Source organism: Typopeltis vanoorti, chromosome 17 (assembly GCF_054136105.1).
Source record: "Typopeltis vanoorti isolate ZY-2024b chromosome 17, IOZ_Tvanoo_1.0, whole genome shotgun sequence".
NCBI classification, from domain to species: Eukaryota; Metazoa; Arthropoda; class Arachnida; order Uropygi; family Thelyphonidae; genus Typopeltis; species Typopeltis vanoorti.
In genome coordinates this window covers 76,770,420-76,785,077 of record NC_143565.1, presented here as the reverse complement: position 1 = coordinate 76,785,077, position 14,658 = coordinate 76,770,420, and the positions used below count along the sequence as shown (strand labels likewise).

Genomic DNA, 14,658 nt, shown 5'->3' with positions numbered 1-14,658 from the left:
AGAGTTGTGAGAAAGATTAAGGATGTGAACAGATGGCAGTATGTTAAAAAGGAACTTGACTTTATTAGCATTCAGTGATGTGTGAGCAGCTATCCTCAAGTGGTATGGTCACTTGCACAGAATGGGAGAAAAAAGGTAGCATAATGGATGTTTGTTGCCAGGAAAAAAAAAAGACCCAGAGGAATACCAAGGTTTAAGTGAATTGCTGTTGTAAGGAGTGTGTTTTCTAGAAGATTGAATATGAGATCTGACAATATTGGTGTCCTCAGATAATTTGGAAAAAATTGTTGATAGGAAATTATGGTGTAAACTTTTCATGTAGTACTATCATAATAACTTGTCCCTCCCCACAAGGGTACATTTGATCATGAGCAGAAGATTAAGTTGATGAAAATAATTAATTCAGATTTCATCCTAGTTATTACCCCTTAAAATTGATGAATACTATCATTCAAAAACTTCAATATCTTAGTCAATAACACTATGGCTTTTGGAAAGGCTCATACACAATCCACACAATGTTAATAAGGGATTTTCAACAGAAAATGAGTTAGCTGGAAGGTGTAGTGTCCCTCCCCTCCCCTTCTCTTGGAAACCCGGGGGAACCTTTTGACTAGGTTTATGGATGACTCAACAACAGGACATTTGGACAACAGCTAACAGGACGTACCCCTTCCAATATATCTCTTATCACCTGCAGACCTGCTTTGAGCTGCTTGATCTAAAACAAAGGAGCACTTGGTCCCTCTCCAAACTGCTGGTGCCCACCTCTGATAGGCAGGAAAAAGGCTGGTCCTCACCTCATCACCCACAATGGCTAACTGCACTTCCTAGAATTCCACCCTTAAACAAAAATGGCATTCTAAAATTATCCATAATATTCCGCTCTATTGACTGACCATCTTTGAGGGATACCAATGACATCATCAGTTCTCCCCCTCCCCCCACCAAGTTTGGGACTTGTGGCATCTTTTCTTGTACGTTCTATATTTTTTATATTGTATTGCAAGTTAAAACTTGTTTAAAATGATGACAGCCATAATCAGTTATATGGATTTAGAAAAAGCCACTGTAAATGCTTATCATAATGTGTTTCCACATGTCTATTCCTGTTTCTTCTTATAGAAAGGCTTATACGTTTGCAACATTAAATTATTAATGTTGACTATTAAATTATTTAAGGAATTTACAACGTATACTGGAATATTAATTAAAAGAAAATTTAATAAATACTTCCTATATTTCGGCAATGTCACATTGCCATCTTCATGGGAAACATACAAATATGGCACGTGCAAGCTGGCACTACAAAAAGCAAATGAGGCAGAAGATAAGAGACTACTATTGTTCCTAAAGTCCTAATGGTGCCCCCCCCCAGTGGGCTATTTGTTGAGGTTTGGAACATTTTTTTTTAGAGCTGAGGCTGATTCTATGAATAATCTTTTGTACTTGAACTTGCTGCGGTGTATTACTTTGGCTTTCTTCCAACGTATTCTGTGGCGAGTATCTAGAGCAGTGATTCTCAACCTTTTTTTCATCACAGTACACTTTTAATAATTTTAAAATTTGGCGGCACACTAACAATAAGATAAATTTAAAAGATTTTTACTTGGTTAATTAATTCATGTACCTATAATATATTTTGTAAAAATAGCATACAATAATAATTTGCAATAAAATATAAAATGAAATTGCATTACAAAGTAAACAAAATGTTTATTTAATGATAAATTACATTTAATGCAAAATTTGAGCATGTTTTTTTTTGATAACTTCATTTATATTTGGGCGTATAAATGATAATGCTACTCTCGTTTCGTGATCCAGATTTAAAAGGCTGGATCTTTTTTTCGTTTTTATATCGGTCAAAGCCGAAAATCCGAATTCGCACAAATAAGATGTGGAAAATTGTAATAACACACTTAAAGCTTTTTGTGATATTGTTGGATAATCGTATCTAAGATTAATCCAGAATGAATTAATTGATTCTTCTGAATGTTTTGAAATTAAATCTCGGTTATTACACACACAGAAATCAGTTCTTCTTTCAAAGTTAGTTCATACACTGATGTGTCGTTTATCATAAATGGATTCCGAATCCAATCAAATTTTTTTATTTCTAAATTTGGAAAGTAATGAACAATTTTTTGCTCTAGTATTGTCAAATGATCAATAACTGTTTTATGAATTATTTTATAACAATCTTTTGGAACTGACTCAAACTTTTCTAAACTACCTTCTTGTGCTTTATTCTTCCATAAAGTAAATTTTTTTGAAATCCCAACAGTTTATCGGTTGAGTTTAAAATATTTTCTTTCGGTTCTTGCAAACTCGTATTTATGTTATTAATAATAACAAAAATATCAGATAAGTAAGCCAGCTAAGCACACCATATTTTGTCATCCAACAAACCAACAAAATCATTATTATCTTGTTCAAAAAATATCTTTATCTCGTTTTTTAGTTCAAGCATGCGAGACAAAACTTTCCCTCTGGATAACACCTGACTTCCGTGTGTAGTAACAATGATTCGTATTTAGACTCCATAGCCTGGCATAATTGACTAAACAGGCAACTTTTTAATGGTCTTGATTTTATATAATTAATCATTTTAACACATTGTTCCAGCACTACTTTCAATTCTGATGGTAATTGTTTTGTAATGAGTGTTTCCCGATGCAAAAAACAACGGGCAACTAATATATCTGCATTATATTCTCTTACATGTGCTACAAATCCTTTTATAGATCCTGTCATAGCCGGAGCACCATCTGTACAAATGCCAATGCACAAATTCCACGAAATTTTAATTTCTTGTAAATCAGAATTAATTTCATCGAAAATATGTTTTCCTGTTGAAATCAGATAATTCACGACAGCATAAAAATTGATTAATTATATCATTTTCGTGAATGAATCGAACGAATGCAATTAAGTGTGTTTTTCCTAATATCAGTTGTTTTGTCGATTTGTAAAGCAAAATTTGAATTTGCAAGAGTTTTAGCAGTATTTTCTTCAATATTTCGGGACAAGTCTATAATTCTGCGATGAATTGTGTCATTTGAAAGTGGTATTTTACAAACATCAATTTCTGCTGATTCACCGATCATTCTTTTTACAATTTTACGACAAGCAGGTAATATAATTTCTTCAGCCAAATTATGAGATTTTAATTTGAGAGCAATTAATTCAGCCACTTCATAAGAAGCTATCTGAGCTTTTTCAGGCACACTAATTTGCTTTTTAAAAATCTTTAATTGTTTGGATCTTGCAGATAATGAATTTTGAAAGTAGGCTTTGTCTTTTGATGCTAGCGAAGGATGATTGGTGAGCAGGTGATGTTGGAGCTTTCTCGGAACCATAGCACTGTTTGATAATTTACAACCACATACCACACACTCGGGAACAGTTTTATCGTTTTCCCTTGTAGATGTAAATCCAAATTTTAAGAAGTCATCATTATACTTACGATGAACATTACATATTTTGGCAGAGGAAACATCTTTACTTGTACTGGGCTCATTAGCATGATCGCTAGCATCATCATTATCGTCGTTAAGCTTTCTTTTTTTTATCCATTTATCCATTTTAGGGAATTCATTGAAAATAAAAATAATTTTGTCAAAAAATTATTAAAAATGACATATTGTATATTGCCTTTGAATCCGTTTTAATTAAGTTTGACTACACAATATTGTGGTATTGCATGTACGAAAACGAATATATAAGTTGTAACCAACCATATGCACACATCAAGCGGGCGACTAGTAGACTAAACTAATTTGTAGCTTTGTTAGCCAGTAGCCAGAACTATAATAGCCATGCGCATTGGTTCAGCCAGTCCCTGCTAGGAAGGTTGAACTGATTGAACCACTTGTCTGACGTCGCTTATGTATGGGTATTCGCAGTGGCGGCACACCAAAGTGCCGCGGCACAGTGGTTGAGAATCACTGATTTAGAGCATGGTCTGCAAGCCCAGAGTGGCTATACCGGTGAAACCGGATGTAGTCCATGTGTTCTGAAATCCTGATATTCGCTGTCCTGTCTGTTTGGCCAAAGTAGGACAATTTACAGCTGCAAGGGACCTGGTATACTCCCACGTAGGTCTAGGGGAAGTGGTTGGTCTTTGGTAGAGCAGATAAGGGATGCCAACTTTTTATATGGTCTGTAACAAGAAGTCAGGTCATATTTTTTAAGGATTTTGGTTATTTTTTCAGAGGTGCCCCGGATGTAGGGAATGGTGATAAATTTAGTGTAATCTTTATTATGAAGGTGGGGGGGGGAGATTGTGGTTTACTAGTTTTAATATTTTTTGGGGGTTGTAGCCATTGGCTAAGCAAGTATTAAGGATGTGGTGTTTAGTTCAGTGGTTAGGGCATTGTCATCTGAACAGATTAATTTTGCCCTGTTATATAGTGTTTTAATGACCCCATATTGTTGTGAAGGAGGGAGGGGATTGCTGGTGAATGTATCTGCCTGTGTATGGGTGGGTTTTCTATAAACAGAGAAAACCAAGAATCCATCAGGTTGGCGAGTGATTAGAGTGTCTAGGAAAGGGAGGCTGTTGCTTTCCTCTTTTTCCAGGGTGAACAGGATTCTGGGGTGTTGGTTGTTTAAGTGTGTGTTAAGAATGAAGCCAAATAGTGGGGTTTTGTCGGGTAGAGTTTAAGGCTTTCTCTTCAAAAGTCTCCATAAAGAAGTTGGCCAAGGGTGGGGAAAGCAGTGAACCCATGGCTGTCCCCCTCTATCTGCTTGTAGAATTTTCCTTGCCAAATGAAATAGCCTGAGTTCATTGTGAACTGAAATAGGGCTGAGATATTGGGAAGAAATTTGGCTTGTATGAGCTCTAAGGTTTCCTTGAGTGGGACATTTGTGAATAGGGAGGAGACGTCAGATCTGACCATTATGTCAGTGTGTTGGAGTAAGAGGTTTTCTATACTGGCTTTGAAGTGGGCTGAGTTTTTTGTGTGTGTGTGGTGTGTGTTGCCAGTATAGTGTGTGAGCACTTTGGCTAATTTATATGTGGGGGATCAATGCCATCCATTATGGGACATAATGGCACATTTATTTTATGTATTTTTGGAATTTCCTACTTTGGCCAAACAGGCAGGACAGTGAATATCAGCATTTCAGAACACATGGACTACATCCGGTTTCACTAGTATAGCCACTCTGGGCTTGCAGACCATGCTCTAGATACCCACTACGGAATACGTTGGAAGAAAGCAAAAGTAATACACTGTAGCAAGTTCAAGTACGAAAGATTATTCATAGAATCAGCCTCAGAGACTGCCCCAAATTTGGGAGACTTACATCATGAGACCATCAGCCCAACGGCCAACCCAATATAGCCTGCTAGGGGACACCATTAGGACTTTAGGGTTTCTTATCTTCTGCCTCATTTGCTTTTTGTAGTGCCGGCTTGCATGTGCCATATTTGTATGTTCCCATGAAGATGGGATGGCAATATGATATTGCTGAAATATAGGAAGTATTTATTAAATTTTCTTTTAATTAATATTCCAGTATACGTTGTAAATTCCTTAAATAATTTAATAGTCATCTATTCCTGTTTCATATTGGACAGTCAATCTATTAGAAAGTTCAAGAAGCTGGGCTTTAGAGCTAATACGGTCAAGACAACAGTACAGTAAAGCAGTGGATGCTGAGTGCCATAAGACTGTCTTTTGTTCTCTCAGTGATGTTGTGGAAATTTAAATTATTGTTGAACCATCCGAATGATGAAAACAATAACAAGCTTAAGGATGTTGCAGATCATTTATATAAAACATATGGGATGGCCTGCTTGTGGTAGAAGACAAGCACTTCCATCATGATACCCAATTGAGTTGTGGAATGTTATTGAAAGAGCAATGGCAGTTGAGGCTAGCTCAACAAATTTAACAAAATGATGAACAAGAGGAGAGTGTCGATGATTTCATTGCTGGATGAAAGGAGCATGACACTGAGGCTACTATACTTTGGGTTAAAAATGGCCAAAGAAGCTCAAGGCAGAATCTAGGAAAAAGACTGTAGCAAGAAATGAATGAATAAACAGTGTGGTTGCACAGCATCAAGAATTCTACTGTACTAAACAGTTTGAGGTACAATTTTGTTCCATCTATGTAACAAGGTTTATTTCATTTTATATGTTATTAATACTTCTTAAACTTGAACCTCATCATCATTAGTTTCTTGATATGTACTCTCAAGGGGGTGTTCAGGCTACTATGACAGCACTGCATGATAAGTTTGCATTATTATTAATCTCCTATCCACAATTTTCCTCCAAATTAGTCTATTACTTGTCAGCACTTTAATATTGTTATATCTAACATTTCATGCTTCTAAGGCACTTTTGATTGAATCAATACACCTAGACCTTGGTCTCTTCTTTTATTTTTTTATTTTTGGTGGGGATGCTCTTTTCAGTAGTAATATGTAATGCTTTTAGCTGCTCTAAATATATATGGTGAAAAATGTCTGAAACTTTTTTTTTATATGGCTCCCACTCACGAAAGGCTCCTACATGTATACTTTTATGTTTTATATATAATTTTGTATTTTTTAAATTTATTTTTCATATAGTCTAGAACCCTGCTCTAGAGACCAAACATGGAACTTTTTCAAACCAGTAAGTGGGTAATAGTATCTGGGTGATGAAATTTATCTCCTTGCTTAAATATATATGATTTTACAATTGATTCAAAATTTTCTGCCCATTTTATAGTTTATAATTACATTAATTAAAAATATAATAAAAACACACATTCAAAGTAAAAAACATTTAATTAACAAAGTAATGTTAATACAGATATTTTGGTTTGTGACCTGTAAAACAGCAGTATAAGAGAATAAATGTGCTGGTCTTCATTTGAAAATAAAACTGAAGATGTTATTTATAATAAAAATAATAATCACAGCTGTAGTTTTATTATCACAAAAATTATAAATTATTAGTGATTACCTTATGGTTAAAAAAGTTGAATGACCATGTACTGGCATTGAACCTTTTTTTGGGTAGGGAGGGAGGGAGATTTAGCTGCCTGTTCAAATTTCAGATTATAGTTTATTTTAAAATTAAAAATATAATCACTTTGGGGACATGCACCTGTACATTTTGTGAGCATAAAAATAGTAAAAGTATAGATACCTCATGTCACATATCAAAACTAGCCATGATTGTATTTCTTTTCACATAATGCAGTATTTTTTTTCTTCATAGGACATGATTTTTGATCTTTTCAGAACCAAAGGTTTATTTACATTGCTCTTTTATTTATTTATTATGACTTTTTTTTTTTAAATTAACAAAATGTACAAGATTATTTTCTCATTATTTTCACTAACTGAACATTGTAAATAAGAGTGGTATTATAATACTGATGTTGCTTTAGTTGCATGGTCTGCAGAATTGATAAATTATTTGTTTCATGACTGTTTATTTCATTGTATAATGAGTGATTCCAAGGAATAGGGAAGGCAACTCAAAGTATTGCAGATAACATTATAAATTATTATAAATATCATGAAGACCTATGTTTTGTTTCCTATAAAGAAAACCAGTACAATTGTAGAAACTGTATGCATTCTGTGTAGTGATTTCTAATTATTGTTATGAATAAAAAAAAAAATTAATTTAAAACAAATGACAAGCTCTTTTAAAACTTAAACAGGATTAATTTATAACATAATTGTTTCATGAAAGCAATTATCTCAATGAATTTCTTTCAGTACCAAAAAATTCCAAATAGACATAATTAAGCAAAATTTAAAAAAAATAAAAAAAAAAAAAGATACCAGCATTGCATTTCATTTCTAGACTGATACAATATTCATATACAGTAAATGATTATAAATTTCCTTTACTGATTGATGGATGGCCAGTTTTTTTTTTTTTTTTCCCCCATAGAATCTCTACTTTGCAATGAACAACATGAATTTACTAAGGGGAAGGTCGTGTTTAAGCAACTTGCTCACTTTCTATAATAATGTTACCATTGAATTAGACAAGAGGAATGGATGCACCATGATACTTTTGGATTTTGCTAAGGCTTTTGATAGAATACAGCATGGAAAACTGTTGCATAAATTGGAGAATATGGTTTTGGATTATAATATATTACCATGGATAGGAGGATGGCTAACAGATATCAAAAAGTGGTATATGGGGGATGTGAGCTTGCAAGATTTAAGATGACCAGTGGTGTATCACAAGGATCAGTCCTTGGTCCACTGTTATTCAGTCTGTACATTAATGACATTGGGAAGGATTTGGCAGGTGACATACAGCTATTTGCTGATGATGCAAAGATAGACAGGGTAATCAGGAATGCAACTGATATGCAGTACTTGCAGAATGATTCAAATAGGCTGGAATTGTGGCCATTGGAAAATGGATGTCATTTTAATGTTAGTAAATGTAAAGTCATGCACTTCAGTCAGATTAAATATCCAGTGTGATGTTATATTGGTGGGATTATGTTAGAAGAAACTAATCAGGCTAGGAATCTTGGAGTTTTAGTAGATAGGAAGTTGAAGTTCAAGGATATAGCAAAGATTGCAAATACAACTCAGAGAATAATTGCAACGATGAAACAAACTTTGACATGTAAATATAAAGATGGCATTTTGCCTCTGTACAAGACCTTGATGAGGTCTCACTTGGACTTTTGTGTGCAGATCTGGTCTCCTTGTTTCCATAGTGATTCTGATACCATGGAGAGAGTGAAAAGGAGAGTGTTAAAAAATGATATGAGGATTGTGGAATACTGATTATGAAGACAAATTGAGAATTTGTAGACTGCAGACACTAGCAAACAGGAGAAGGAGGAGTGAAGGGGTCATACAGGATTTATGTTAATATAATTTTTCATTTTATGCAGGGTGGAGAAAGGATGAGAGTACATCCTTGGAAGCTGAGAATGAATGCCACTAAGAAGGGGGGTGAGATCTAAATTTTTCTCTCATAGAGTGGTGTGCGATTGGAATGAATTGCCATTGGATGTGTGTGCAATCAGTGTGAATGAATTCAAGAACAAGTATGACAGCTGGTGGATGTAGTATGTGGCTTACCTCAATGAGTCCCTGACTCCTTGGGGGGGGGGGGGATCTCTCTCTTAATATTAATAATAAAAAGAAGATAACCACAAACCATTATTATATAATAAAAGTGCTAGACATATAGAACTATAATTGTATATGTTTATCTAATATTTCTATTTAAAATTACAGCTACCCTGCATACTGTAAAAAACTATGCATTTGTGCATTTATTAGTACTGGATCTGAGATGTAGTATTAAATACGAGTTAATCCGGTTACGTGTTCTGCGCGGTGTGAAAGATTATTACACTGTATAGGGGCGATAATTGCTGGTTTGCACTTTTAATCTGTGTTGCTTCAACTATGTCTTACTTATTCTTTATACTCATATTATGGTGAACATAAAAAACACATCATGTCATTAGGAAGGTTAAATTAAAAATGGTAGACTAAGAGTACCAAGGTATAGATGTTTAAACAGTTAGGATTGGTTTAGAAGATTGAAAAGTAAAAGTTGATGAAGAGACCTGCTTTCATCAGGTTTGTCAGAGACCTGACAAATAATAGGCCAATCAGTCCACACACAAAGTTCTGAAATCTATAGCATGAGTGATGTTTAAGGAACCTTTTGTGTTTCTTGATTAGTAGGAATGAGGAGAATGAGTAATTGGTTCAGTAAGTTTGAAGCTGAACTCTGGATTTTTATTAATAATTTATTAATATTTTGTGTTTTACATACTTAAAATAGCTGAACTGTCTAAGCACATAAAAAACACTGGCAGTTAATCATATTTTGATGTACTTAGAGGCGAGTGGAGGAATGATGGCAGCTAGTTTGGTGGATCAGTGATCATAAAAATATCTGTGGTAAAAATATGAGACAGAACACAACATCTGTGAGAAAGTGACCGGAAAGTGAATCTCTGAGAAAAGAGGCATCTGTTAAGCATCTTCACTTCTGGACAACATTATTTTGGAAAAAAATTATTCATAGGAAACCAGTAATGAAATTGTACTTTACCTCTTATGAATTGTTTGCAGCCATGTCGCCCGTAATACTCAATTATACTGTCATAATTGCCCATTGAAGGTATATTTGAGAAAAAGGACTGCATTTAAGCATGAGATCTCTTATATCCATATTCTGCTTAAGTTTTCTAAATAATTTTTTTTTTTTTTTTTTGTAATTTTATATTAATAAAAGTGAGTCCATTTTGAACATGATGAATATTTTATGAATATTTTTAGCACAGATGATATATGTGCTAAAAATATTCATAAAACTTTTCTAACATACAGCACCATGTTTTATTTTTTAGATACCCACTATTAATGCTTATTAACAAACTTTAAACTGATTACATAGGTAAACTGAATTCAGATAGTAAGGGTGATTTTTAAAAATATACTTTGTTAAATTTTTGATGGAAAAATAATTCTGCTTTTCAGTGCTTTCAATTAGCTTTTCATCCCAAGATTTATTTTGCCAAATTAAATCTTTAATTTCAGCTTTGGGATTCTCGGAAGAGAGGACCTATTCACACATTTCAGGAAACTTATCAAGTTACATCTATTACATTCAATGATACTGCTGAGCAGATAATTTCTGGTGGTATAGACAACATCATTAAGGTAAGGAAAGGCATGGTTTACTAATTTATTTAGTGGTGATAATCAGTATGGAAAACATTGTATTGTTTCAGAATATTTTTCTCCTGTAACAGTTTTCTAATCTGCATACTGAATGTAAGAAACTTATCAGTGTTAAAATTTTATAGAAACAAGAAATGAAAGAAAGATAATATATATTTTATATGATAAAATGATAATAATAAAATGTTCTGGAGTCTATTGAATAAGCTTAGAAATGGATGAAAAAGCACTATAAAAGAAATCAGAATGATGAAGACATAAAAACTGATGATAATGATATTCTAGATATCTACAGCAAGGGTTGGCAAACTTTTTATGAGAATGACTACATAGTAAACATTTTAGATTTAGAGGCCAACAAGCAAAATTGAGGATATCATATACTTGCATATAAAGATGATTTTAAAAAAATTTTTAATTTTTCCTAACTTATTTTTAATGGTATTAACAACACTGAACAAACTACCGTAGTTCCCCCCTCCTTATCCGCAGTCATCCCTGGTTTGAAAATATTAAATGGAAAATTCCAGAAATAAACAATTTATAATTACATTGGCAAAGTGGATATTAGATCCAACATTATTTCAAAACCGAAAGTTTGTAGAAACTATGAACATTTCATAAGTTGACCTGACAGCTTATAAGAATACAATCCTCGGCATCCCCGAGTTGCCTTAGCTTGCACTACCTACACTTAAGTAGCTAAGGCAACTTGGGGATGCCAAGGATTGTATTCTTGTAAGCTCTCAGGTCAACTTATGAAATGTTCATAGTTTCTGCAAACATTCGACTTTGAAATAATGTTGGATCTAACATCCACTTTGCCGATGTAATTTTGCATTGCTGAAATGAAGCTGTATGGCTCTTTCCTTTAGTAATGGACAATTCGGCTAATCCCAGAGGTAGTCCAACACCAGGTTCATTGCAAAGGTGGAGAAAGCTACATGCACCTTGTAGTCTTTCTGAAATTAGGAATTGTGTGCTGTTCTGAGTAGTTCTCGGTTATCAGATAGGCTGTCGCATTATTATTATTATTTGTCACCTCCAGGGAGTCCAAAGACTCATCGAGGGAGGGCATCCACTCTACAACTCTGCTTCCACCACTCACAATCCACCAACTGACTGCAACTACACCAACACCATCTATCGCCAACCACCACCACTAGCATTTCCACAGACAATCACAAACAACCATGCCCACGGCAGGATTCGAACCCGCAGCCTCTTGACTGGAGAGCAGACACGCTAACCACTTGGCCAGCCAGGCTGGCAGTGCTTGTGTTCAACTAACCCTTACTTTACTTAATAATGTCCCCAAAGTGCAAGAGGCTTTCTTTCCTTCTTTCTTTCTTAATTCTCCTCTTCTATCTTTTATGGTGTCGAGGTGTTTTATTCTTACAACTGCAACCATCTCAAGGATAAGGTGGTTGGCCTGTTGCCTCCCAGTGTGTGTGTGTTCACAGGGCCAGTTTGGCTCTTCTGGGAGACAAAAAACTCGAGTTTCCAGATGAAAAAATCTCCTACCTTCTTATGAGACCAGCTAACTCACCTTTCGTTGAAAGATGAGATAGCCATCACTCACAGGAGTAACGATGTTGGCAATTCGGATATGCCAAAGAGAAGCCATAAAGTGCTTCCTTTTAAATGAAAAAAGGTGAAAGTTCTTGACTTCATAAAATAATAAATGTATGCTGAGGTTGCTAAGATTCCATTCACATTCAGATAACTTTTATTACATGGTGTTGTTATAATTGTTCTATTTTATTATTAGTTATTGTTGTTAATCTCTTACTGTGCCTAATTTATAAATTAAACTTTATCATATAGGAAAAAAACATAGTACAGTCATACCGCGACTTATGCTACCCAGACTTACGCAAATCCGGAGTTACACGGTTTCATATATGTACGTATTCCCATCCCTCTTCACGCCTCACCACTAGTCATATCTTTCCGGCGCCGGCTACATACGCCAGTGTCGCACATGCTGTGAACAAGTACTGACGTGTTTCGCGCGGTCTCCATTCATACACAATTTTTATAGTTTACAAACCTTGCGATTGTTAAATGTTATGTTCTTGATAAAAAATTTTATCACATAAAAAATAATAATGTCATCCAAAAGAAGCAAGTCTGATTCTTCTACAGCTAGCGAGAAAAGAAAAACATTGACTTTGGAAACAAAACTCAACATTATTAAGAATTTTGAAGGCGGAATGAAAATATGTGAGCTAGCAAAGAAGTTTGATCTACAGCAATCCACAGTAAGAACAATCATAAAAGAAAGGTTTACAGATTTTGGAGGACATAGATTCTAACAAGGAATGAATTATAGCCACAAGGTAAGGAATAAAAAAATCATTAGCTTGCTATGAAGAAATTTTGCATGACAAGAAAAAGACATTATGCCATCAGACGAATCTATTAGATTTTATGAAACCATTGACATCGAAATAACTTACTTTTTTTTATGTACGAAAAACTACAATTATGATTATATTTCTTAAAAAATATAGGTGTTTTTGTAAACCTTTGATCCCAATTAACTAATATTTTGTATGTTTGTATGCAAAATTATACCCAAGTTACATGAATTTGAATTATGCGCTTTTTGTTGGTCCTGCCTACCACGTTTCTTCGAGGTATGACTGTATATATATATAGGAGTGCTTAAGGGTCAAAACTGTATAACTGAGAGGAGACCTCCACATAGCCTTTAAAGGAATGCGGAGAACTGACTAGGGCTTCTAACCTAATATCCAATCCTCACCTTCTCATGGTGCACCCTGTTGGATATCTACCTGGATACTGAACGAACGAGGATATGCTGGGAATTTCGGATTTAGCCGACCAAATTGTACTCTTATTGGCTTAAACCAATATACAAAATGATGGTAAAACATGACAAAATTTCATGCAGGCTGGGGCGTCGCCCGGATATACAAGGCCCCCTGTTGTTTTGCCAGGGAACCACCGCTAACAGCGAAAAGTCAGCTACTGGGACTAATCTGAAAGCACACCCCAACTCAATATCACCAGAGTTAAAGATCGGTACTATCAACATAAGAAGCCTGAATGGCAAAGAAATGGAGCTTGCTGAGGAATTAGATAAGTACACCAGATTGACATAATAGGGGTGACTGAAACAAAAAAAAAGATGAAAACTGGTGAGATCTTTCTGAGCAATAAATACAAAATGTTATATTCAGGCAATGACAATCAAGGAAAAGAAGGAATAGCCATAGTATTCAACACTAAATATGAAGCTAATCTTCCTGAATTGGCAGGCAGTCTCAAGCAGAGTGATGTGGACAAATATCAGAATGGGGAACTGGACAATGAGATTTATTTGTGCCTATGGTCCCCCAGAAGGTTCTACTAAGGTAGAAGTGGAGGAATTTTTTGACGCTTTAGAAAAAGCAACTGACAAAATGAACCCATGAATCCAAAAAAAACCAATGAATCCATGACTTTTGTTTAGCTAGTTTTACACACTGTTTAGCTTTCTTACATTTGTCTCTGTATTCTGTAAGAGTAAAAGCTGACTTATTTGCCAGGAACTTTTGATATGCTTTCTTCTTTTCCTTCACTGTCTCTTTAACTTCCTGTGTCCACCATGGAGTTCTGATTTTTTTATCCTTGCACACAACCTCACCACATGCCTCTCTGGCTGAATCATTCAATGTTTTCTTCAGAGTTTGCCACTGAATCTCCAAGGTTTGATTCCTGTTCTCAAACTCTTTCATTTTCTTTTCAATAATCTTTCTGTATTTTAGTCTACAGTTCACAACTGAGAGCTGCTCAACTTTTATTCGCTTTAAAACTTTCTTACATGTTATTCTTTTCAATATGAAATTCAATTTTATCCTGCTCAAGACTAAATAGTGATTACTCCCAATTTCAAATCCTCTGTACACTGGTGTCCTGCACCAGGGAGAAAACATCACTATCAACAATAAC

General features: G+C 34.7%; 1 protein-coding gene across 1 annotated transcript in view; it reads left to right on the top strand.

The window, feature by feature from the left end:
• Positions 1-14,658, top strand: part of LOC150097515 (U5 small nuclear ribonucleoprotein 40 kDa protein-like) — a 90,204-nt gene that overhangs the window by 38,546 nt on the left and 37,000 nt on the right. The window contains exon 5 of the mRNA XM_090406880.1: positions 10,555-10,677. Within this exon, the coding sequence (XP_090263006.1) occupies positions 10,555-10,677 (123 nt within the window). The remainder of the gene's footprint in view (positions 1-10,554; positions 10,678-14,658) is intronic.